Source organism: Ictidomys tridecemlineatus, chromosome 15 (assembly GCF_052094955.1).
Source record: "Ictidomys tridecemlineatus isolate mIctTri1 chromosome 15, mIctTri1.hap1, whole genome shotgun sequence".
NCBI lineage: Eukaryota > Metazoa > Chordata > Mammalia > Rodentia > Sciuridae > Ictidomys > Ictidomys tridecemlineatus.
The window spans coordinates 516,430-541,885 of record NC_135491.1 but is presented as its reverse complement, the minus strand read 5'-3'; the positions used below and the strand labels follow the sequence as shown (position 1 = coordinate 541,885).

Genomic DNA, 25,456 nt, shown 5'->3' with positions numbered 1-25,456 from the left:
AGTGGAGCCTTGGACAGGAAGTTCCGGAACTCAGTCCAACCTCTGTAGGGAGCTGTAGGCAGGAGGTTCCGGAACTCCGCCCATCCGCCGCAGTGGAGCCCTGGACAAGAAGTTCCAGAACTCAGTTCAACCTCTGTAGGGAGCTGTAGGCAGGAGGTTCCGGGACTCCGCCCATCCGCCGCAGTGGAGCCTTGGACAGGAAGTTCCGGAACTCAGTCCAACCTCTGTAGGGAGCTGTAGGCAGGAGGTTCCGGAACTCCGCCCATCCGCCGCAGTGGAGCCCTGGACAAGAAGTTCCAGAACTCAGTTCAACCTCTGTAGGGAGCTGTAGGCAGGAGGTTCCGGGACACCGCCCATCCGCCGCAGTGGAGCCCTTGGACAGGAAGTTCCGGAACTCAGTCCAACCTCTGTAGGGAGCTGTAGGCAGGAGGTTCCGGGACTCCGCCCATCCGCCGCAGTGGAGCCCTGGACAGGAAGTTCCGGGACTCAGTCCGACCTCTGTAGGGGAGCTGTAGGCAGGAGGTTCCGGGACTCAGTCCAACCTTTGCTGCAGAGCTTCAGGCAGGAAGTTCCTGGTGGCACTGGTCCGCCTGCGCAGAGCTTGCCTCGAGTACAGCTCCTTAGACAGAAGATGTTTTTAACCTTATCCTGGGAATTTAGCCTTCAGTCCCTTGTGAGAACCCGTGCCAAAAGTTATGTGCAGGAAACTCTGGTGTACTTGGACTCTGGGTAGGACATAATGACCGATATGTGGAAGTGGGCTAGACCAGGCGGAGTCCCGGAACCTCCTGCCTACAGCTGTGATTCCTTTGAATAGCCAGGACCGTCACTGTGGGCGCTGTGTGTCCTGGAGAATGCACAGGTGTGCCTTACACCTACAGAATCCAAGCCTACCAACTGTGCAAGGGGGAAGGAGGCAAAGAGCTTTATTTGCCCCTTTGTATTACCTGGAGACTCCAATAATTGTACTCAGGATCCAGGTATTAAAACCAAAGCTATCGCCATACTGAGTGTTGGAGAAGACATGGACATTCAGGATTTTTTTTTTTTTTTTTTTTTTTTTGCTGCTGATGGTGCAGTCATGGATTCAAAATGAAAAGGAAAAAAAAAGCTTACAAAATGTTTCTGTTTGCCTCATTTATTAAAGAAATATTTTCCCTTGTGTACCAAGAATCATATGCAAAAATGTCCACAGTAGCAAAACACCTGGAGACAGCCCATGAAAGAGGACGAATAAAATGAGTCCCACCCAATAGAGGACTGTACACAGCCCCATAGTTCTGGAGAGGGACCATGAGAGAACCATCACAATTTACACTGACAATTCCTCCTTCCATGTTTTAGGGCATTCCTGCATGACATCCTCTAGTTAGTCAGTGGGTTTGAGCTCCAATTTCCTAGTGTAAAGCAGCCCACCAATACATGCCCATTCACCTCAGATCTGCACAGGATTTTTTTTTTTCTCGGAACTTCCTTTTAAAGCTGGTTCTGGAAATAAATTCCCCTTCCCTCCTGACCTGCCATTCTTGGAAGAAAATAATGGGAAGTAGTTGTCTTTTTTGTCATCTGTTCATAAAATTACCTTCTGCAGCTTTAAGTTATCAGTCATATTCAGTCCTAATTTAGTTATTAACATTTCCAGTAAATTGAAAAAGTCATCTTGCAAGATCTGCCTTCAAATATCCACCTCTGCTCAGGGTGTTTTTAGGTGTCTGTGGTTACAGAAATAGAGTGTGCTGGGATGATGGCGGCCATGGGTAGTGAAAGCCCCTCTGGACCACTGTGAGGAGTGGTGTTTTGTCCTCCAGGATAGATCTTTTCATGTGGGCACATTTTTTTTTAAATTTCTAAGTGGCTAATAACATGAACATTACAGATTAATTTGTTCACTCAACAGATATTTATTAAACATGAAATATCAGTCACTTTTCTAAGCACTTGGAATACTGTAGTGAACAAAATTGACACATGCGGTGCCCTCTTTAACCTTACATTTTCATGGTGAGAGACAACATAATCAGGAAGGTACATTGCATGTTCTCAATGGATAAATACTATGGAAATACACATGTATGCAATATACGCACTTAAATTACATAGGGGCAGTAGTTGAGGAAGCTTTTGGTGTGGAAGAAACACTTTTGAGTCTGATTTTCTGGTGAATCCTCAGGTGACGGTGGTATGTAGACGATTGGCGGTAGCTTGTCTGGCACAGGGAGCACGTATAGGGCTTTTCTCCTGTGTGAATTCGCTCATGGGCCCTCAAGTTGGTTTTGTGGCTGAAGGATTTTTCACATCTGCTGCATTTGAAAGGCTTCTCCTTTGTGTGAATCATCTGGTGCACACGTAGGTCCGACACCTGGAAGAAGCCTTTTTGACACTCAGCACAAACAAATGGCCTCTCATTTCTGTGTCTTCTCTGGTGGGCTAAAAAGTGACAGAGATACCTAAAAATCTTGGGACATTCCTTACATTTGTATGACTTTTGAGCTCCACGGTATTTTTCATGGTGTCCCCCACACGTGGAGTCTCCCTTATTGCTCTGGTGGGCAGGGACAAACTCGGAGGAGGACTGGTCTGAGGTGGGGAGAAACTCTGGTTGCTCCCCCACAGGGACATTTTGGTAAGAAGGTCCCTCCAGGGGCCCTTTCTCAGAGTGAGACGTGACTCCCCTTCTGGAGTTGTGTGGGTTCTCACAAGAAGCACCTCCATCTTCTAACCGAAGACAGTGATCTTCCTGGATAATGAGTAGGGAAGATGTTTGAGTCCCTTGACAAGTAATACTGTCATCTACTTGAGTATTTTTCCAGAAATTGTTGCATGCATTTTCTTTATCTTCATTTCCTGTGGAAGTAAAGAAGCCACGAAATGAAGTGGTACTCAAGAAGGGGCACACACAGGATAACCCCCAGGGTGGGGGTCTGCCTGACTCACCTTGTCTTGTCTCCAGGGGAGTATCCTGAGGAGCCTGGAGGGACATCCCTTTATTCTCTCCTGTTGTGTTTTCTGCTGATAGCTGTTTTTTGAGATGAACAATAACTTCTTTTAAGGGCATATTCTCAGAAAAAAGGGCTTCCTGTCCTTGCATGTGAACACGTACCTGTAAAGAAAGCCATTTCACTTTTATATGTGAGTCAGTTGTGTAAGGAAAAAACTTTTTGGAAAACTTGCCCTCAACAGACTATCACAAGATCTCCCAACTCTGAGTTACCACACCTTGTCTAACCCTATCTCTGATAGTGCTAGTTCCATCGTTCACAAGTTGTTATGCTTTATAAGTAACTATGAACATTGAATTTGTAACTATAGAATAATTATGCCTGGGGAAAATGCTGTTTCTGGTGAACTTCTGGCCGCAATATTTTCATCAACTGGGCAACACATAACCTTGGTTTATGTGTATCTACTCAAAGCATCTCATTTAATATGCATTCTTGATCAGTTATCACTGATTAATAAAATCATATTTTTTTCATGATTAATAATACTATATTGTGGATCCTTAAGGAAATAAAAGCTCCCGTCAAGTATAATTCTTAATCCTTGAGGTCTTTACTCCAATGTTAACTTGTTATAGATCGCCACCACTTCTGCACAAACTGAATTTATTAACTTCAATCAATCAATGTGTTTGGCTCATAGATATCCTCAGAATAAACAGATACACATTTTCTGTTAAGTAGAACAGGGAAAATTCTCCTTGGTGAGAAAGAGTGGTTGGGAGAGAGTGTGATCTGATGAAACATCAGGTCTGCTATGACTTTTTTCTATTTCCAGGCAGCTGTACTAGACTGTGCTCTTCCCGACTTTGCTTTGTCTCTCACCAAAGTTCACAACCATCTACTCACTAAGACTGGTGGCCCCATGCAGTCATCAGTCAGGTCTTCCATTAATTTCTCCAGGTTTCGTCCACTTGATTCCCATTTCTCTTTCAAAATGGACCTGTCCCTGCAGTTTCCATTAATCATAAACTGCTCCAGGACCAGTCGAGAAATAATCTCATCCTTACTATGCTTTTCCGGCTGCAACCATGAGTGAAAAATCCCATGGAGTCTCTGCAGCTCCTTCCTTGCATTTGAGTTACCGTTGTCTGGAAGTGAGTTGAGCTGAGAGCTTGAGAACTCAGAGAAGATCTCTCCATTCTGGACAGCGGATCCTTGGGTTCGTCTGAATTCTGTATTTCCTAATTCAAAATCATTCTGGGATGTTTTACACTGACACGAGTTTGTGAGATTTGAAGGCATTCTTAGCAAAATGTTCTCAGGCTCAACTTTGGCAATTTAGTCTCTGCTGTCTTGTTTCTCTGAGAATCTGTTTCAGCAATGGGTGGATGATTAACAGACGTAAGCTAGAAACAGGAGAAACATGCAGTTAGTTAAACACAAATGAATAGTGCAGAATTTCAGGGACAGGTGCTTTTATGGATGAATTCTATCAGACATTAAAACACTGTAGGAAGAAACTCTACCTATTTTCATCAATGAGGTCATTGCTTCTCAGAAAACAAAATCTTACAAGTATATTCAAATAATTCAGAGCAAAATATTTCCAAATCAAAATTTTCAAAATGCAAGAAGTTTTGATTAAGCCCCACGTGGTGGCCCTGTAATTCCAGAGACTCAGGAGGCTGAGTCAGGAGGATTGCAAGTTTGAAGCCAGTCTCAGTAACTTAGTGACACTTTGTCTCAAAATAAAAAATAATAAGGGCTGGGAATATGACCTACTCCTAGATCACCCCTGGGTTCAATCTCCAGTACCCCCAAAAAAGTCTGGGTTAAAAATCCTCAACTGAATTTACCATGTTAATAGATTATAGAAGAATATAACATAATCATATGTTATAATAGATGCATTTAAAATAAATGTTAGTACTCATTTCTGAAAAAGGGATTTAATAAACTAAAAATCTAGGAAACATCCTTGATGTGAGAGTGTTTTTGTAAAATTACAGAAAAATATTCTTAAAAGTTTTCTCCCTAAGGTCAAGAGGCACATATCCTATGTAATCTCTGAGACATTAGACTGTTTTTTTAACCAGTAATATAAGGAAGGAAAATCTATGAAATATCATTATAACACTCCTTATTTTATTACAGAACAATGTTCAACAAATATTAGTCTTAATGAATTTAGCGAGGTGTCCAATAGAAAGCTAATGTATCAAAATGAACTGATTTTGTATTATTGTGTTATCAATGATTGATAGTTAAAAATTAAAAAGAATAAACCTTTCCACTTATATTACCATGGATTGGAAGAATCTGCCGCAGTCTGGCTGGACACAAATCAGGAGCCACTGAAGCAGGAACAAACTTTATTTTTGAACTCCACCAGCAACTCCTCCCCCACGCCAGGCGGCTGCTCCGGGAACCAGCCTCTGGAAAATCTCCCCGGAAATCCCTCCTCCTGCACTTCCCCAACCAATGGGAACACTCGGGGAATCCCCAGGAATCCCGACGAGAACTCCAAAGTAGCGTGAGAACTCCAAAGTAGCAGCGGAGGCGGATAGTAATGCCTTGCCTGTCAACCAATGCTGTTGGCAAAATGCCAGGGGCCATACTGACTCGGCTGTGGCTCTCAGCAAGAATCAACAATACAAAAATGTCAATTACATCCAAATTCCTTTATAATTCAATACAATCAAGAAAATTCAGCAATACAAACCCACTTTTTATCTTGTGTGTGAAATTTGACATGATGATTCCAAGGGCAACTCACTCAAATGAAAGTGCTTGTATTCTCATTGATGCATAAAGGAGATGTTCCATTTACTTTAGAAAACCTGGTATTCAGAATTGTTTCTCAAACCCTTTGTGATGTATGTAAAAGATTTTAAAAGCCTAGTAAACCTTTTATAGGTCATGCAATCCAGGAATGATTTTCCCAAGGACCCAGGAGCCATGATTTTAAAATATCATCATGGGAGATTGGGTGCCTATTTCCCACTTTCTATGAGATGGAACTAGCCTAACTCTTGGCTCCAAGTTGTAAATATGCCTCACAGACATATAAGAAAAATTTGCATCCTCACAGTCTGTGACAGTCCTATGTTTCAACCTAAATATATAATGTTAGATGGCACAGATTATGACTCATTCATATAAAGGGATATTTGTCAGCAATGAAAATAGGCAAACAGCTGCTTCATTAAATTAAATTAAAGTTAAATTCAAATAATAACATGGACTGGAATAACCCACACACTAAATAATACTTTTTGCTTATTATTATACAGTATATGGAATTCAGAAGTTATGTTATAAATATTAATATACATCATCACATGGAAATTCAGAAGTATATTATTAGTATTAATATATCATCCACACTATATGAGGGTATGGGTTACTTCTGCAGCTAAGGAGAAACTGGAATGGCATGTGGGGGCATCCCAGGAGGGCTGTACCGCCATGGTTTCCGGGTTTAGTTGGTAGCGGTTTATTTTTTCCCGTGGAAACTAGTTACACAGTAGAGCTGGCTCTTCCCTGTGCTATAGACTACACTTCTTCTGTGGTGACCTTGCCAGGCAAGCACCTTACCAGTATCCTCCAATACTGCAGGATTTTTAAATTTCCTGTATAGGCATCAGACTTTAACAAAAGTGCTCATTATAATTACATTATAATTCATGCAATAAAGTTCAATAAAATTCATGCAATATTTCTTTCAAAAATTACCAGAATTTATGAGAAAAGGTGGGTAGTCCACAGTGGCAAAAACATGAAGACAATTTTGTCAACAGATGAATGGATAAGAATATGTAGGATAGATAGGAAGAGAAATGGGGTGGGAGAGAGGGAGAGAGAATGGAATATTATTCAGCCTTTAGGGGAAAAAATGTCCTACTGGGCTCAGTGGCACATGCCCATAATCCCAGCATCTCAGGAGGCTGAGGCAGGAGAATTGCAAGTTGGAGGCCAGCCTCAATACCTTAGTGAGGCCCTAAGAACTTGATGAGACCCTGTCTCAACATAAAAAATAAAAAGGGCTGGGGACGTGGTTCGATGGTTACATACCCCTGGGTTCAATCCCTGGTGCCAAGAAACAAATAAAAAGGGCTGGAGATGTGCCTCAGCGTAAGGTGCCTTAAGTTCAAGCCCTGTCACTGCAACAAACATCTCACCATCACTTGTATACCTTAGATTTAAATAATTTTCCCTTTCCAATTATACGTCAGGGAAGTCGAGCAGATGGGGAAAGAAGAAGAGGCCGAAATCCACATAAATGACACATTTCTCTGGGCTGAACACCATGTCAACATTTGTCCTTGCTTTTTAAAATTTGCTTGTCTGTTTTTAATTTCTGTCCTTTGCCTTTAGAGTCTGGCACCTGGCAGAGGTGGAATTCTGTATGCATTTAGTGAACTTGATTTGTGATCACAAATCACATTACCCGAATCACAATAGGCACACCATTTGGAATAAGGATATGACATTCAATCACCACCTGTTTTGGTACTGGAGATTGAACCCAGGGTACTTTACAAGCTACATCCCCAGTTGTTGTTGTTGTTGTTATTTTGGTAGCAAGGATCAAACTCATGGCGCTCAACCATGGGGCCACATCCCCAGTCCTTTTTTTGTGTTTTACTTAGAGACAGAGTCTTACTGAGGGGCTTAGGGCCTTACTACATTGCTGAGGCTGGCTTTGAACTTGCTATCCTCCTGCCCCCGCCTCTTAGTAGCTGGGATTAAAGGCAGAAGCCACCACACCTGGCCTAATCCCTTTTTTAAATACATGTATATGAAGTATATTCACACCAATTCATGTCTTCATACGTACTTTGGATCCTGATGCCCATCACATTCCACTGTCCCCTCCCTTCCCCTCCCACCTCTCTGCCCCATCTAGAGTTCGTCTATTCCTCCCATGCTCCCCCCTCCCTACCCCACTATGAGTCAGCTTTCTTATGTCAGAGAAAACATTTGGCATTTGGTTTTCTGGGATTGGCTAACTTCACTTAGAATTATCTTCTCCAACTCCATCCATTTACCTGCAAATGCCATGATTTTATTCTCTTTTATTGCTGAGTAATATTCCATTGTGTATATATGCCACATTTTTTTTTATCCATTCATCCACTGAAGGGCATCTAGGTTGGCTCCACAGTTTAGCTATTGTGAATTGTGCTGCTATAGACATTGATGTGGCTGTGTCCCTGTAGTATGCTGTTTTTAAGTCCTTTGGGTATAGTCTGAGGAGAGGGATAGCTGGGTCAAATGGTGGTTCCATTCCCAGTTTTCCAAGGAATCTCCATACTGATTTCCATGTTGGCTGCACCAGTTTGCAGTCCCACCAGCAATGTATGAGTGTGCCTTTTCCCCACATCCTCACCAACACTTATTGTTGTTTGTCTCCATAATAGCTGCCATTCTGACTGGAGTGAGGTGAAATCTTAGAGTAGTTTTGATTTGCATTTCTCTAATTGCTAGTGATGATGAACATTTTTTCATATATTTGTTGATTGACCGTATATCCTCTTCTGAGAAGTTGGACACAATACCTTTATTTTATTTATTTATTTTTATGTGGTGCTGAGGATGGAACCCAGGGCCTTGCATGTGCTAGGCGAGTGCTCTACCACTGAGCCACCACCCCAACCCTCTCATCCCTTTTCTATATCATTGTTTTATTTTTTCTATTTCTCATTTTATATAGGGTTAGCATTTCAACAATTTATATTTTTTAAAAAAGCAATTTCATAAAATCAAAAAGTGAGGCTTTTTGGCGGGTGTGATACAGGGTATGTGAATGTCTGATTGATTTGTTGGAGGATGTTGTTTGGCATTTCGGTGTTGACCATGTTGGGACCCATGACCAAACACCCAGATCTCACCAGCGTTGCAGGCCATTACCTCAAAACATTGCAGGCAAGCTCTGAACACTCTTACTCCTCCCTGAGCCATTCATCCCTGAGCCAGTCAACTACAGAAAAGGCTAATCTCCCCTCACACCCTCCCTCCCTCCCTCCCTGGCTCCCTCTTGCCCTCGGGGAACGTACAAAGCCGTTCCTTATTCTACAAGGGCTTTTGGAGGCGGCTTTTGCAGGCGGCTCTAAGTCCCACCTGTTCCATTTCGGAGTCTGTGAGTAAGTTGAGTGCTCTCTCTCTCTTTAGGTCCTGGAATCTAACCCAGGGGCGGGCTACCACTGAACTCCATCCCCAGCCCTTTCAGCTTTTAATTTTGAGCTAAGTGGCTGAGGCTGGTCTTGAACTTGCAGTCCTCCTCCTCCCTCAGCCCCAAGGAGTCGTGGGGATTCCAGGTGTGCCCACAGCACCCAGCTTTGTCTCTCTCTGTAGGACCCATGCCTTATTAGCTCCAACCTCACAAAAGTTCTATCCTAGGATCAGAATCTGTAGGCCAGCCTCAGTAACTTAGCGAGATCCTCAGCAATTTAGCCAGACGTTCTCTCAATATGAAAAAAATTAAGGTAGGGGGACTTTGCTCAGTGGTAAAGCACCCTTGGGTTCAGTCCTCAATACCAAACCGAAACGTTCTGTCCTCCTAGCCGACCACCCTCCGGCTCCCCCCAAACACTCTGGCCGACTGCTCACACTTGCATACAGGCCCTCAGCATATGGCACAGCCCTCGGCATTCAAACCAGGCTGCTGGGGTCCTAGTTTGGAGTCTGGTGCCACGTGACCTGTGACCCAGGCATGTTGCCCACCACGTCGCCATCTGGTCATGGAGGCTCTGAGCTCCACAGGCGCTCTGCTCCCAACTTGTCATGGAAGCCCAGTGAGCACAGAGGAAGTCCTCGGACCAGCCGCCGGCAAGCGGTAGGCCCCCCCGCCAGGAGTTTGCTAAACACAGAGCCCTTGCCAAAGGCTAGCTGTTCAGTTCCCGCTATCTGTGGTCAAGCACAGTCTGAAGAGGTTAAATGGAAAATTCCAGAAATGAATCATTCACATTTTAAACCTCACGTCACAGAGAGCGGCAGGGTGAGAGCCTGTGCTGGGCCGCTCTGTTCTGTCTCCTGTGCATCACCCCTTTCTCCAGGGTGTCTGGAGGGCACCTGCTGCTGGCCACCCCTCAGCCTTCTGAGTTCCCAGCTCAGCTGTCACCAGCCGCAGTGCTTGTGTTCAAGTAACTCTTACTTAGTAATGTCCCCAAAGTGCAAGGGTGGCGAGGCTGGAGGTTGAGACACACCAAAAAGAGGCTGCAAAGTGTTTCCTTTGATTGAAAAGGTGAAAGGGGGGCTGGGGCTGGGGCTGAGGGGTGGAGCGCTTGACTAGCACGCGGGAGGCCCTGGCTTTGATCATTAGCACCACACAAAATCAGATTTTAAAAATAAAGGTATTGTGTACATCTACAAGTGGCTCAGGCCTCTAATCCCAGTGGCTCAGGAGGCTGAGACAGGAGTTCAAAGCCAGCCTCAGCAACTTAGTGAGGCCCTAGGCAGCTCAGTGAGACCCTGTCTCTAAGTAAGTACAAAATAGGGCTGAGGTTGCGGCTCAGTAGTTGAGAGCCCGAATTCAATCCCTGGCACCAAAAACAAAACAAACAAAACAAAACAAACAGACAAACAAACAAAAACCACTCCAAGGATGCTAATATCTGTGGTAAGAAGGGTGATATCGGGTTCAGCCCCGGGGCCTGGGGATGCTGCCGGTGCAGACAGAAGCAACGCGTGAGCCCCACCCCACTCGGATTTGCTGGAGCCACCTTTCCTTGAGATACAATAAAGACGAGTCCTGGAAACATGAACCACACAGCACTCTCCCAGAGCAACCTCCTTCCGTCTTCCCAGGCCTCTACACAGAGCTCCCAACATCAAGTCCTTTGTGTCAGAGCAAGAGGTCTGTCCTGGGAGAGCCCCATAGCTTTGCCACTAGGAATTTCTACCCAGTCCCTGTGCCTACACGTGTATGCACACTCACACACACACCAGGAATTGCTTTCCATCCTGAAAACTTACCTCCTTCTCAGGTGAGCTTCAGACAGGGATACTCCCGGCTGCTTGCGAGCTTCTGCTCAGCATCAATCTACCTCCCAAGGCTCCTCCCTTTTATAGAGCCTGGGAACCACACTTGGTTTAAGGTGTGATTGGATGAAGCTTGCCTGTTGATTGGATCACCTCCACAGTTTTCACCCAGGTCAGATTGAGGCTGAACTCATGACAGATTGAGAGGTGAAAGAAAAATATCTTGTTACATGTCACTGCAGTCATATCCACGTGGGTGACTCCACAGATGCCACCCCTGGGCGATGGAGTCACCCACGTGGATATGACTGCGGTGACATGTAACAAGATTCACACCAGCGGGAATGTAAAGTTCAGCCTCAAGCTGACATAAATTCTGGTCAAGTCTCATGTCAAAATTTTATCAAATTTGTTGTGAGTGATTCATTACAAACTTACTAAAACTTTTTTTTAAAGAAATTTCAGAGATTTATGGATTACCAGTGGGGTAGAGAAACCCATCTCTCCTCCTGTGTCAGTTCCAAACAGAGGGGGCTCCAGGACTCTGGAGAAGGAATTCTGAACCCAGCAAAAAGATCGCAGGGGCCAAGGATGGGCCACTTATGTGGGAAGGAGAGGTGGGTGCACATCTCATGTTTGAAAGATGCCACCTGAGGGCTGAGGGGGGGTCAGGACTGTGAATTTGGTAGAAGGCTGACCTGCACCTCCAGGAGGCCCCAATTTTCTGTGCTATTCATGCTCTCGATCTTCCCTGGGGTCAGGAGGAAGTAGGCTTCACATGAGATCATCCATCAACACGGTGGCAGCAAACAGTGTCCGACATGGAGCTTGGGTGTTTGTTCTTTGGTATTTGGGATTGAACTTTATCACTCAGCTACATCCTCAGCCCTTTTTATTGAGACAAGGTCTTGCTAAGTTGCTAAGGTTGACCTTGAACTTGCTGACCCTTCAGCCTCCTGAGTTTCTGGGGTTACAGATAGGTACCACCAAGCTGTGCTCCAACATGGAACTTTGTAAACATTTTATGTAATGAAATCATCCTGTTTTACTTCAGAGTTATGAGTTTTTATACCTATGAATTGTTTCATCAAGCTTATGTCTTGATGTATCGATGACATATGAGCAGCCACCATAGAGATTCCCATTCCTTCATGGTAATGATAGAGATGGGAGATATTCATCATATATGTTTTATTTGGATTTTTAATTACACGATAACCATTTGAAAAGAGTCAAACAGTTCAGATCCGAGGTGTTTGCAAGCTTTTCTGTGGCTCAGTTTTCCTTCTGTTGGGGAAGCTGGATGGGCAGGTTTCAACCAGGGGGCATCTGGCTTCTCTCTCAAGAGAACTTGCCTCCTTAGTGAGTCAGGCCAGAGGCAGCCTCCAATCCCAGCTGGCAGGGAGGCTGGCGCAAGAGGAGTCACAAGTTCAAGGCCAAACTGGGCAATTGAGCAAGATTCCATCTTAAAAATAAAAAGGGCTGGGGATGTAGCTCAGCGGTAGAGTGCTCCTGGGTTCAGTCCTCAGTTCTGCGAAAACTAAACTAAAAGATTTCTCCTTCTTAACCAGATGGTCGGATGTCCAGGCGTTCACCGGATCGTCTTTATGATTGCTTTTCATCTTGGCATTTCCTTCTAGAGCGCGGTTCATCAGCGTCACCTCAGAAGGACGTGGAAGTCGCGGCTCCCCGGGGCAGGACAGGGCCCCAGCGTGTGCAGTCGGAGGGACAGGGACGGTCCTCCAGGATCCCGGGGGGTGGGTGGGTGAGGCTCGCGGGCCTGCTCCGTGGGCGGCGCGGGGGGCTGTCCCCGCTGTGGGGGGCGACAAAGGCCGGGCCTTGCCGCTCCCCCCTCCCTCCCTCGTTCCCTCGTCGCTCCCGGTGGACTTCTGGGGGACTTGAGTGTCTCGGGTGACCTCGCCGAGGGTCTTGGCCGATGGCAGCTCCCGGAGGTTTGCTGTGTGTAGAGGAGCCCTGGGCGACTTCCCGGGCCTGTCACTGGGCAGGAGCTGGAGCGGTCCCTCGGGCTGGGGTGGGACCTCAGCTCGGCCCTCGCCGCGGTGGTGCCTGGAAAAGACCTCCCGGGCGCCCGGGGGCCAAGCGCCAGCCCAGGTTCTCCGAAGGGCAGCGGGCGGTGGGCGGTGGGCAGCGGGGTAGGGGGCAGCGGGCGGTGGGCAGCAGGCGGCGGGGTAGGGGGCAGCGGGCGGTGGGCAGCGGGGTAGGGGGCAGCGGGCGGTGGGCGGCGGGGTAGGGGGCAGCGGGCGGTGGGCAGCGGGGTAGGGGGCAGCGGGCGGTGGGCAGCGGGGTAGGGGGCAGCGGGCAGGGGCAGCGGGGTAGGGGGCAGCCGGCAGCGAGAGGCTGGCAGCGGGGTAGGGGGCAGCGGGCGGCGGGGTAGGGGGCAGCGGGCGGCGGGGTAGGGGGCAGCGGGCGGTGGGCAGCGGGCAGCGGGGTAGGGGGCAGCGGGCGGTGGGCGGCGGGGTAGGGGGCAGCGGGCAGGGGCAGCGGGGTAGGGGGCAGCGGGCAGGGGCAGCGGGCGGCGGGGTAGGGGGCAGCGGGCGGCGGGGTAGGGGGCAGCGGGCGGCGGGGTAGGGGGCAGCCAGCGGGGTAGGGGGCAGCCGGCAGCGAGAGGCTGGCAGCGGGGTAGGGGGCAGCGGGCGGTGGGCAGCGGGCGGCGGGGTAGGGGGCAGCCGGCAGCGAGAGGCTGGCAGCGGGGTAGGGGGCAGCGGGCGGCCTTCCTTCGTTGGGGCGTCTGTTTCCCTTGCCTTTTCCACTTCGGTGTAGGAGAGTGTTTTGTTCACTCCTGGAACCATTTCCCCATCCCATTTCTTCCAAACACTCCCTTGTATAAATTTATTTATTTATTTATTTATTTTTTTAAAGAGAGAGAGAGAAAGAGAGAGAGAGAGAATTTTTAATATTTATTTTTTAGTTTTCGGCGGACACAACATCTTTGTTGGTATGTGGTGCTGAGGATGGAACCCGGGCCACACGCATGCCAGGCGAGCGCGCTACTGCTTGAGCCACATCCCCAGCCCCTAAATTTATTTATTTATTTATTTATTTATTTATTTTTTAAAGAGAGAGTGAGGGGGGGGACAGAGAGAGAGAGAGAATTTTAACATTTATTTATTTTTTCTTAGTTCTCAGCGGACACAACATCTTTGTTGGTATGTGGTACTAAGGATTGAACCCGGGCCGCACGCACTACCGCTTGAGCCACATTTTTAAAAATTTTTAAAAATTTTAAAGTTGTTAAAAATTTTCTCCTTTACCGATTTTAATATCCTTCTTTGGATTTTCGGATAATAGACATCATACTTCAGATCCTTGTTTTAATGTTGCTTTCCCCCAAGGACATCAGTCACTGAGTAAACGCTGGCTGGTAAGAGAAAAAGTATGAGAAATCGGATTATTTTAAGGCTTTTCCGTCAACAGAAAGGGCTGGGGCTGTAGCTCGGTGGTGGAGCCAGGATTCCAGCCCAGGTCCAAAAAATCAATAAATAAATAAACAGAAGCCGTGAGAACTTTAATGATGCTAAGAAACCAGGAAAAGCATTTTCAACTAATCTTTTCAAATCTGGAAACTTAAAAAAAAAAAAAGTGTAAGACTCTTATTGTACCCATTGCGTTTGGTCAAGGTTTAACTGCTGAGGCTCCCGAGGGCCGCTCTGGGTTAATTTGGAAGGACGCAGCTCAGGATCGCTCTCCCTTACCACTCACATACTCATCCTTCCAGCCAGCTGGACCTACAAGTACTGTATTCATTGTTTTTTGAGGTTCTGGGGATTGGCATGCTTTAACACTGAACTACATCTCCAGCCCCCTTTAAATGCATTTTTTAAAAACTTTGAGACAGAGTCTTGCTAAGTTGCTGAGGCTGGCTTTGAACTTGGAATCCTCCTGCCTCAGCCTGTGGGTTGATGGGATTACAGGCGTGTGCACCATGCCTAGCTAGGACCCACAAATTAAAAACAAATACTGTCACAATCCCATCTCTGTATTCTATGCTGGGATTGATTCCCACACCCATCCCCGACTTTACTGGGGATGGAACCCAGTGGTGCTTAAGCATCGAGTCACATCCCCAGCCCTTTTTATTTTGAGACAGGTCTCAGTTGCTCAGGGCCTTGCAAAGTTGCCTGGGGTGCCTGGAACTTGCCATCCTCCTGCCTCAGCCTCCACTGGGAGTCACTGGGATTACAGACATGCACCCTCCACCCAGAACGAGGGTGGTTTTCAAGACCCAGGTTCTTTGGTACAACGTGATCCAGGACCCTGGCATGTCCTGGGCAGAAGAGAAGCAGAGTCACCTAAACAGCCCTGTTTGTGACCTCGCTCAGCCGTTTCTTTACTGGGTGCTGCTGGGTTTGATGCTGTGCCTTCAGAATTTAAGTTGGAAGTGAATGTCCACCACCCACGTGCTGGGGGGCTGCTTCAGGAGACCTGCGGATCGGGAAGTGCCCTCCCTCAGGAAGGGGCCAAGGGCTTGTAAGAGGCTTCACACAGCCCCGACCCTCTGCTCCACCAGGTCACATGACAACAGGCAGCAATGTTTCTCCCCCAAATACTTAGGCTATTCATTTTCTGGGATTACAGAATGTACCAATATAAAGTGTGGGCAGCTGTGATGCGGTTATCAATAAATCCTAATGTATACACACTGGCAGCCACTGGGACCTAGGGGCTGGTGTTGTTTGTAAATGTGATGGTACAGTCAAGGGCACAGTGCTTTATAAACATGCCCCCTGAGTGTTCCAAATCTATGGAAATCCTCATCACTTTATAGAACCTCAAACTGAATTGTTAGATTATTTTAAGGCTCTTCAGTCAACAAAAACAAAATTCCAAGACTCATATAAGAATGGACTTTTGACTCCAAATAAATCTTATTAATATATTAATAACATTCTTTAAAGACCCTTTATTTACTTTAAACTGATGTAAAAAACACAAAAATTGTACATCTTCACAGGATGCTGTGTGATATTCCAATAAATGTATACATGTGGAATCATAATGACTTCATTTATCACAACATTTTTTAGGGGGGTACTGGGGATTGAACTCAGGAGTGCTTAACCCCTGAGCCACATCCTCAGCCCTTTTTATATTTTATTTACAGACAGGGTCTTGCTGAGTTGCTTAGGCCCTTGCTTTTGCTAAGGCTGGCTTTGAACTGGCAATCCTCCTGCCTCAGCCTCTGAAGCTGGAATTACAGGTGTGTGCTACCGTGCCCCAGCCATCATCTATCATTTGAAATCATTCAAAATCCCTTTTTCTAGCTTTTTGAATATGCAGTATACAATTACACCCACTATGTAACAGCACTCCAAGCAACTCAATCCCATCTGACTGCAACTTGGATCACTCTTTGCAATCCTTTGTGAGGAAAATACCTTCAAAGTTTGATTTCCTTCCTTCCTTTCCTAGGGATTGGACCCAGGGGCACTCTACTCCTAAACTACAACCCCAGTTTCTTTTATTTGAGACAGGGTCTCACTAAGTTGCTGAGGCTGGCTTTGAACTTGCAATCCGCCTGCCTTAGCCTCTGATAGGCATCCACCTGGCTTAAGTTTATGATTTTCTTTTCAAGAAAGGATTGAATTACAAACAATCTAACTGAATCACCGCCAATATCACACATTTTGCTTTCAACAGATATTTTAAATTTTTTTTTTTTTAGTTTTAGGTAGACACAATTTCTTTATTTTTTATGTGGTGTTGAGGATCGAATCCAGCGCCCCACACATGCCAGGCAAGCGTGCTACTGCTTGAGCCACAACCCCAGCCCTTCAATGGATTTTTAAAATTTCAGGCATAAACAGCAAAACGTCCAAACACATTTCAAATGTTTATGCTTTGTCAATTATACAAGCATTACAGTTTTTAAAACTTGCCCCTTGCTAATCACTTCCCTGTTCCTCACTGGATCTCAGAGGGCACAGGCAGCTACTGGAGCTGCGGTGGGGTGGGACAGAGTGGCACGTCCCTGGCAGCCCTTCCCGGTTGGCTCCTGTCCAGTGACTGCAGTTGGAGTTTGAAAACAGCCATGACTGGAGGCCAAACACTTCCAACCATGGCTTGGTTTATGGCACCACAGAGTTGTCTAGACTGACACGACAGAGAACAACTGAATAACACAGATTTTAGAAGTGTGTGATGTAGGTGGTCGTTCACTGTGTGGCAGGAAAAAATTGTGGGACAAAAATTAGCTGCTTGTTAATGAAAAGTAAAACAGAATTAATAACTGTTCATGTTTCTTCTTTCATAACAAAGAAAACAGGCAAAAGATATGAACAGAATCTTACCAAAGAATAGATACGGGTCACAAATCCATGAAAAAGGGTCCAGCATTATGAATGCTTAAGGAAAAGCAGTTAAAACTACTCATCTATTGATGTAGTAAATCCAGACCACACTGAATATCAGCAAGGACGTAGAAGAACCAAAATCCCCACAGGCCCAACAGGCCCCCGCTCACAGCCTGGTGGTTTCTTAACAAGCTGACTGTCGCCTGCCCTGTGTCTCAGCTTTGCACCTGAGTCACTGACCCCAAAGTAGCTGACATAAATATGTGAAGAACTGCACATGCTGTAGCAGCTTCACTGTTTTGGCATTAGCCAGAACCCAGAAATAATCTAAAGGAATGGACAAATGCAATAAAAATGAACAGCTCACAGAATAGAAGAATCAAAATAATAATCATGAATGAAACTAGAAAAATAAACATTTTGTGAATCAAGTCATCCACGTCTTGCTAACACAATCTAAGCCATCGGGGAAGACAGAGTAAAGGTGGCCTGGCAGCCAGGGATGGGATGGGCCAACGAAGGGCATGAGGTAGGCCAGGGTGCAGAGCGTTCATGTAATAACTGCAGTGAGTCTAGGGTTGATTGTGAGGTCTGGTAACCCCACATGAACTCCTCCTCCTTCTCGATGACCTTATGGGGACAACCTTGCCTCAGTGGCAGAAAATATTAGTGACCAGTGATGTTCACTTCTACACAGGATGGTGGCTGGTCACAAAACCACCTTGCTAGAGTGGGGATCTCCCTTCCCTCCATGCTTGTTTTCCTGGCCTTTAGGGAACATTCCAGAAAGGCTACCTGAGTGGAACACACAAAACTTTTTTTTTTTTTCTGACAATGACCGCAGATATGAAGGTGCACATCCCTGGAGACTGTGAGAATCTGTGCACACCTCAAACCTACACCATCACTAGAATCTAGTTTGCTGCGATCTCCTCCAAGTCCTGTGAACCCAGTGTTTCTGTCCCAATCACAGTTTCCCCAGGCTCAAGCCCACAGAATGCCGGGGATCAGGTACTCACTCTGCAGTCGGCCCCCACGGTGCTAGGCATCACGTGATGTCTTGTGCCACAGTTCACGCTGCTCCGGGCAGCACTGGGAGTTGTCAGAACTTCCTGCCTCAAGGTGACCCCAGCCCACAAAACATCCTGCATATCCTCCACAAAGTAGGACCATAAAGCCCTGAAGCTCCTAGGGGGCCTAGGGCAACAATTCATATTAGGACAAAACTGGGAAGAGAGTCGCATTCTTCTATTAAACCAATGTCTCTGAGGCTTGGAATTATGTGACCTCCCTGTGCCACCCCCAAACACCACAGCTGTTTAATGCTGGCTGGGACCAATCCTATTTTTAAGCCATCTCACACAGTGAACAGAATCCCAAGATTACAGGTGCTTCAGACAATAAATAACAGTCCTCAAAACAAAAGTGAGGCAAGTAGTTCCCAGGTTAGTGTCTTAGAGGTTGTGGGAAAAAACCCAAACAAAAAACCCCAACATCGTCACAAGAAATGTGTCCCTGAAAGAGTTTACTTCTATCAGGATCTCTGGTACAAAACTGGGTCAGGTTCATGCCCCAGCTTTTTGGAGAAGGGAATGTGGGCTCAGACTACTCATTTCCTCCAGCAATGGGAGAACACAGATCTTCTTCCCTGAATATGGTGGCGTGGTGACGTGACACAGCTGGACTTAGCAAGTGGCAGTGAAATGGCTTCTGTCTCAGAAACTGTCAGTAACCTAAACTGCAAGGGTTATGGACGCTAGGAACTGTAACTCAGATCCTTGGAGCTTCCACAAACCTGGACTTAAGGGAATCTCTGCCATGCACCTTCAGTTGCTGGGCTTCAATCCAGGTAGGCTGCTCTTATAGGTGGTCTCCTCCAATGATTCCACTAAGAAAAAGTGCATATTCCCTATATAGCTAAGACCTTTCTCCACTGTGAACTCTCTGGTGCTGAACGAGGACAGATTTGCAGCCAAAGGATTTCCCACATTCACTGCACTGATAAGGCCTTTTTCCAGTGTGAATTCTCTGGTGTTGGATGAGGCTGGAGCTTTGGCTGAAAGATTTCCCACATTCACTACACTTATAAGGCCTTTCTCCAGTGTGAACCCTCAGGTGTTTAATGAGGTTAGATTTGCAGCTAAAGGATTTCCCACATTCACTACACTCAATAGGCCTTTCTCCAGTGTGAACCCTCTGATGGTTCTTAAGGTTGGAGCTGTGGCTGAAGGATTTCCCACACTCCTCACATACATAAGGCCTTTCTCCTGTGTGGACTTTCCGATGTGAACTGAAGCTGGAGCTTTGCTTAAAGGATTTCCCACATTTACTGCACTCATAGGGCCTTTCTCCAGTGTGAAGTCTCCGGTGGTGAATGAGGCTGGAACTTCGGCTAAAGGATTTCCCACACTCACTGCACTCATGAGGCCTTTCTCCAGTGTGAACTCTCTGGTGGTAAATGAGGCTGAAGTTTTGGCTAAAGGATTTCCCACATTCACTGCACTCATAAGGTCTTTCTCCAGTGTGAACTCTTTGATGTTGAATGAGGTTGGACCTTTGGCTGAAGAATTTCCCACATTTCCCACACTCATAAGGCCTCTCTCCAGTGTGGACTTTCCTATGGCTGTTGAGGCTGTAGATCTGACTGAAGGCTTTCCCACATTCACTGCACTCATAAGGCCTTTCTCCAGTGTGCACTCTCTGGTGGATAATGAAGCTCGAGTAGTAGGTGAAGAATTTCCCACATTCACTGCATTCATAAGGCCTGTCTTCACTGTGGACTTTCTGGTGCTGAATGAGATTACATCTCCGAGTACAGGCTTTCCCACACTTGCTGCACTCAAAAAGGCCTTCACTTGTGAGTGCCCTCCGGTACTGAACGAGTGTATCTGTGTGGCTAAAAGCTTTCTTGCATCCCCCCCAGTGGGGAAGACTTTTTCCATTGTGAAAGGCCACCCCACACTTGTAACTGGCATTTGGTTTCTCCACTGTATGAGTGCCCTCTTGATGGGGAAATCCCATGCTGGCCAGAAAACCCTTCCCCATCTCTTTGCAAGTATAAGGCCTCCCTGACACATGGATCATGCAGCTCTTTATAAACAAGGTTCTGTCAATGTCACCTCTGAAGGGAACCTCTTTAATGTGCTGCCTCTGATGTTGTTGAAGATTTGCAGCAAAATAGCATTGTCTTCCACATGTGCGTGGCTTCTGCCCGGGATGTATTGTTCTGTGGTGCTGAGCCAACTGCAAAATGTTTCTCAAGACCAGGCCACATATTTCACAGGTGTAGGCATGCTGGGATGACGACCCCTCTCTGTGAGTCATGACATGTGACAATCCTTCAGAAATGCTTGGTTCAGAAGGTGTTTCCTCATGCTCTACTCCATGCAAACAACCTGAAAGCAGACATCAGAGGAGTAATGGTGAAGGACATGCTGCCTTAATTAGGATGTGGCCATGAATCACCAATGTTCATCCAACAAGCAAAGAACCAGTCTATGCAACTGTTTTCAGGTCGAGGAAGCAGCTGCTATGCATTCCTGGACCCCAAAGTCCCCCAGTGGAATAGGCCTTACCAGCTGAGCACTTAGGGTGAGAGGCATGTTTTACACCTCATCCCTTTGTCAATGACTTCTAGCAGGACCATACCTGCTGGTGACATGTGGTGCTATGAAGGGACCTCTAGACCCAGAAGAACTGACTGGAACAGTAACTGGCTCAGGCTCTGTTAAAGGATACATGTACACTCAGACCACAACATCAGAAGACACTCAGGAGGCAGTGTGAGTCCAGAGACAAAGGGATTTGCACTGGGCTGGATTGTAGAATGGAAAAGATGGTAAAATGTCAAGAATATACAAGGGAAGGTAAAAGCAAGCTGCCACAAGCAATGACATAAAGACAAGGGCTGAACAGGTAGGCTCCTAGCGTGACCTGTGTGTAACCCCAATGCCATCCCTTCCCTTTGTCCAGGCCCTCTCTGAACCCATCCTACTAAGACTGGGGTCACGAACATCCTGGGAAGCATGGAGGCTCTTTCACTAACCCCAGGTGAGGAACTGCATGGGACCAGGAGGATAAAGGAAGAGCAGGACATGTGAGCAGCTAACACAGGCCCAGAACAATTCAGTAAATGGCAGAACACAAAAAAGTAAGGAAGTTACGTGGTATAAATTCAAATACTGTACTACAATGTTAAATGCAATCTCCATGGTAACTACACACAGGTAAATAAATAGCCATAGAAGTACATAAAAGAAATGACAAGGAATTAAAGTTTACTATAAAAATCAATTGAACACAAAATCAATGTAGGAAATTGGAAACAAAAAGCTATGAGGCATATAGAGAACAAATGGCAAAATGACAAAGCCAGTCCCTCTTGTCAGTGATTATTCTAAACATAAGTAGATGAGACGTTCTGAGCAAAAGACAACAGACCATCAAAACTGAAGGGAGAGGGACTGGGGTTGTGGCTCAGTGGTAGCTGGCTGTGTGAGGCCCTGGGTTCAATCCTCAGCACCACATATACATAAAGTAAAAAATAAAACCTGAAGGGGGGAAGATAGTTTTACAATAATAAACAGTTTTATAACAACAGTTGGAAACATTTACACCCAAATCTCAACAACAGACTAACCAGGGAAGAAAGAAATGAGGACCTGAACAGCCCAATAACCCAACTAGACCTAACAACCACACAGAAGTATCTGCCCAACAAGAAGGAACACACTTCTCAAGTGCACCCGAGGCATTCCCCAGGACAGACTGGGTTAGGAGGTAAACTAAGCCTGCCTAGATTTAAACAGACAGAGGGCATCATACAAAGAATATTCTCCAATCCAATGGGATGAAGCTGGAAACAACAGAAGGAAAACTGGAAAATTTACAAATGTGTGGAAATTAAACAACATGATCTTAGATCTTAAACCAATGCAACAGAGAAGAAATAGGAAATAAAAACATAATTTACACAAATTTATGGGATGCAACAAAAACAGTAATAAGGGGGAAACATACGGCATAACTACTTATATTAAAAAAGAAGAAAGATCTCTACTTATCAGCCTACTTTGACATCTTAAGGAACTTCAAAAAGAAGTACAAGCCTGGAGATGGCACACGCGTGTAATCCCAGCAACTCAAGAGGCTGAGGCAGGAAGACTGCAAATTTAGGCCAGCCTGGGTGACTTAGCAAGACACTGTCTCAACGGCTGAGGACATTGTTCAGGGCACCCTGGGTTCAATCTCCATTACCACAAAAACAAAACAAAAACAATAAACTAAAGCCAAAGCTAGCAGGGAAAAAAAAAAGGAAAAGAAGTATTAAAAAGGAGTAGAATACTAAGAAATTTAATTAGCCAAGGAAGTATGAGATGTTATTGCTAAAATGAAAATAAAGAATAATAATAAATAGAAAGGCTTTACATGAATGTTCATGGATTGGCCAACTTGATCATCCCAAAGTGATTTACAAAATGAATACTATCAAAATCCCAATGACATTTTCCCCCCAGAAATAGAAAAAAAAATCCTAAAATTTACATGGATTTCCAAGAGTCACCAAATAAGGTAAAACAACCTTGAAGATCAAAGTTGGAGGACTCACATACAAAACTTATCACAAAGCTACAGAAATTAAAATAGTGTCATGCTTCCATAAAGTCAGACCCATAACTGGGCATGCTAACACACACCCGTAATCCCAGTGGCTGGAGAGGCTAAGGAAAGAGGATGGTAGATGCAACAAAAACAGTACGGTTGTGCCTTAAAAAACAGAATTAGTACATGATCCAGCAATTCCACCTCTGGTTATGTGTCCACAGAATTAAAAGCAAGTACATAAAAAGGTATCTGTAGACTCGTGTTCATTGAAGCATCATTCACAGTAGCTCCAAGTACACACAGGTGGACAGATGGATAAACAACATGTAGGACATCATGCAAGGGAATGCTATTCAGTCTTGAAAGGAAATTCTGGCTTGGACCTTGAAAAAGCTAGCCACACAAGAACAAATACTTTATGATTCTACTCACCTGAGACACTTAGAGTGGTCAAATTCACAGAAAGAAAGCAGAATGGTGCTTGCTAAGAGATGGAGGAAATTATTGCTTAATGACTAGAGTTTTAGCTTTGCAAGATGAAAAAGTTATGGAAGAAAGGTAGTGATAGTCACATAATAATGTGAATTTTAAGTATTTAAAACCAATGAAATGTACACTTAAAATGGTTAAAATGATAAAATATCATATATATTTCACCACAATTCAAATAAATAAATAACACCTTGGGGAAGTTCTTGTAAAAACAGGCTAAATAAGTACTGATGATGTCAGTGACTATATTTCACGGCACACTAGACATTGATGAACGTCAGGTATAAGAAAAGAAAAGAACGTGCATGGACCTAGAGAGTCACCAAACAGGAAGAAGATAAGTAGGTGGGATCTGATAGGGTCACTTGAGACTACTGATCCTTGTCCATGATGCTCTGGGGCAGCAGGAATTATGGCCACAAGGGGAGGGAAGAAGACAAGCACTCAGTCCCAGCACCTGCCCAGGGAACTGGGGATGAGATCAGAGGAAAACAGAGCGGCTCCCAAGGAAAAGGAGAAAGGCAGTGCAGCCCAGGCCACAACAGTGGATACCAGGGACTTACCCAGTGAGGATATAAGTGCCAAGTTCTCCAGCATCACCTCGAGGTGCAGGTGTCTCTGAGCCTCATCAAGAAGATCCCATTCCTCCCAAGAGAAGTACACAGCCACATCTTGAAAGGTCACCTGCCCTGGCAGGACAGACACTGATGAAATCATGAACAGCTCACTCTGGAAGACCCATAATCCACACATCTGCCCCCCTGTCCACCCTCCTCCCAAGCTCCTCAACTCTGAAGGGACACCAGACCCTGGTGTCACTGGTGCCTGCTCTCCTGGTGCTCCCAACAGTCACTGCATTCATTCCTTCTGTTTTCCATTCTGCAACCAGATAAAACCCGTCAACACTTGGGTAGAAAACCTCCCTCCTCTAAACCCCACCTCCCGCTGCCTCCACCTAACAGTGTGACATTCCAAGCCTGGCCCTGCCTCCTGCCTCCCCCTCCCGGAGTTTGTTGCCATCAGAAAGGCAGGAGACCTGTAGTTCCCGGGACACATTCCCCTGCAAGCAGTTCCAAGTGCTGGTATCTGCACCCGGGTTAAGCTTCCACACCTCCCTCCTTGGGAAGTCCTAAACGGGAACTCCCCAAGTAACTGCCCACACAGATGCGGGACCCCAAGCTTGGTGAACACAGGGCTGGGGAAATGGCAGGCGAAGTCCAAGAGACCCGAAGGCAGAGAAAATGTGGAAGTCAGGAGCCGTAAGACCGGGGCGCCCTGCACTTACCTGTGAGGTTCCAAACGGTCGGTGCGCCGTGGGGACCTTGGGAAGGGCAGAGCAGGCGGAGTGAGCAGGGCTGTGCTCCCCCTGCACGGGCCTCCCCGGTGCCCCTGCCCACCAGGCCGGGCGACTGACCTCCAGCTGAGGGCCACCTCTGCGCCTGGGTTCCGGGGCGACCTCCGGTCAGCGGCTGGCCTCGGGCGGGGCTTACCCTCCCTCCGCCTCCGGGGCGCACCACCGCGGGTTCCCGGAACAGCCCTGGGCAGGCTTTCCACACCCCACCGGCCGCGTCTCCCGCAAGCTCCGCGCCCTGCGGTGACGCCGCGCACCCCACGTCCCCGCGCCCTCCGCCCGCCGCGCCCCGCGCTGACCCGGGCCGGGGCCGGGGACGCGGCGCTCACCCCGGCCGGGCCCCTCGGCGCGGCCGCCTCCATCCTACTCTCCTGGCCGGGCACCGGGGCGGCGACCGCGCGCTGCCGCTCTCAGCGGCGTCACAGTCTGCGGCGCCCGATCCTCGCGCCCGCCTCCGGCGCCTTGTCGCTTGTCACTCAGGTTCCAGCGCAGCACACAAGACTGACAGAACCCGCCCGAGGACCGCTGAAAAGATCTCCAGGAAAACGCCGGAAGTCCCGCCCCAAGGGAGACGCCCTGCACGGAAACGCCTCTCCTCTGGACCTTCATTGGGTCAGCACCCTGCCACTGGGCGCAAGCGCTTCTGGGTAATGTAGTTCCCTCGGCCACGCCGATCGCGCCCCGGGAAGCCAGGAACAGCAACCTCGCGGGAAAGGTCCCCGCAGCGCCGCCAGGGCCCCCAACCGGTGTCTGGGGAGTCCACTCTCCAGTGC

At 46.8% G+C, this 25,456-nt stretch overlaps 1 protein-coding gene across 16 annotated transcripts; it reads right to left on the bottom strand.

Moving 5' to 3' along the window:
- Window positions 1-1,162: 1,162 nt before the first annotated feature.
- LOC101978271 (zinc finger and SCAN domain-containing protein 4) lies at window positions 1,163-25,250 on the bottom strand. Of its 16 annotated transcripts, none has more exons than XR_013431116.1 (6): window positions 25,013-25,250; window positions 24,619-24,771; window positions 24,123-24,218; window positions 23,896-24,016; window positions 18,256-20,631; window positions 13,831-14,304 (listed from the first exon to the last, which is right to left on the bottom strand). XR_013431116.1 is itself a non-coding variant. In XM_078032947.1 (6 exons), exons 1-6 carry the CDS (start codon window positions 25,043-25,045, stop codon window positions 19,154-19,156), a joined length of 1,782 nt encoding a protein of 593 aa, XP_077889073.1. In that variant the 5' UTR covers window positions 25,046-25,250; the 3' UTR covers window positions 15,827-19,153. The 16 variants fall into 16 exon arrangements, 15 of the variants coding, with proteins under 15 accessions (XP_013221357.2, XP_077889080.1, XP_077889073.1 ...); XM_078032947.1 differs by lacking the exon at window positions 13,831-14,304 and having other exon boundaries at window positions 15,827-20,631; window positions 24,123-24,211; window positions 24,618-24,653; window positions 24,747-24,771; XM_078032946.1 differs by lacking the exon at window positions 13,831-14,304 and having other exon boundaries at window positions 15,827-20,631; window positions 24,619-24,653; window positions 24,747-24,771.
- Window positions 25,251-25,456: the final 206 nt, after the last annotated feature.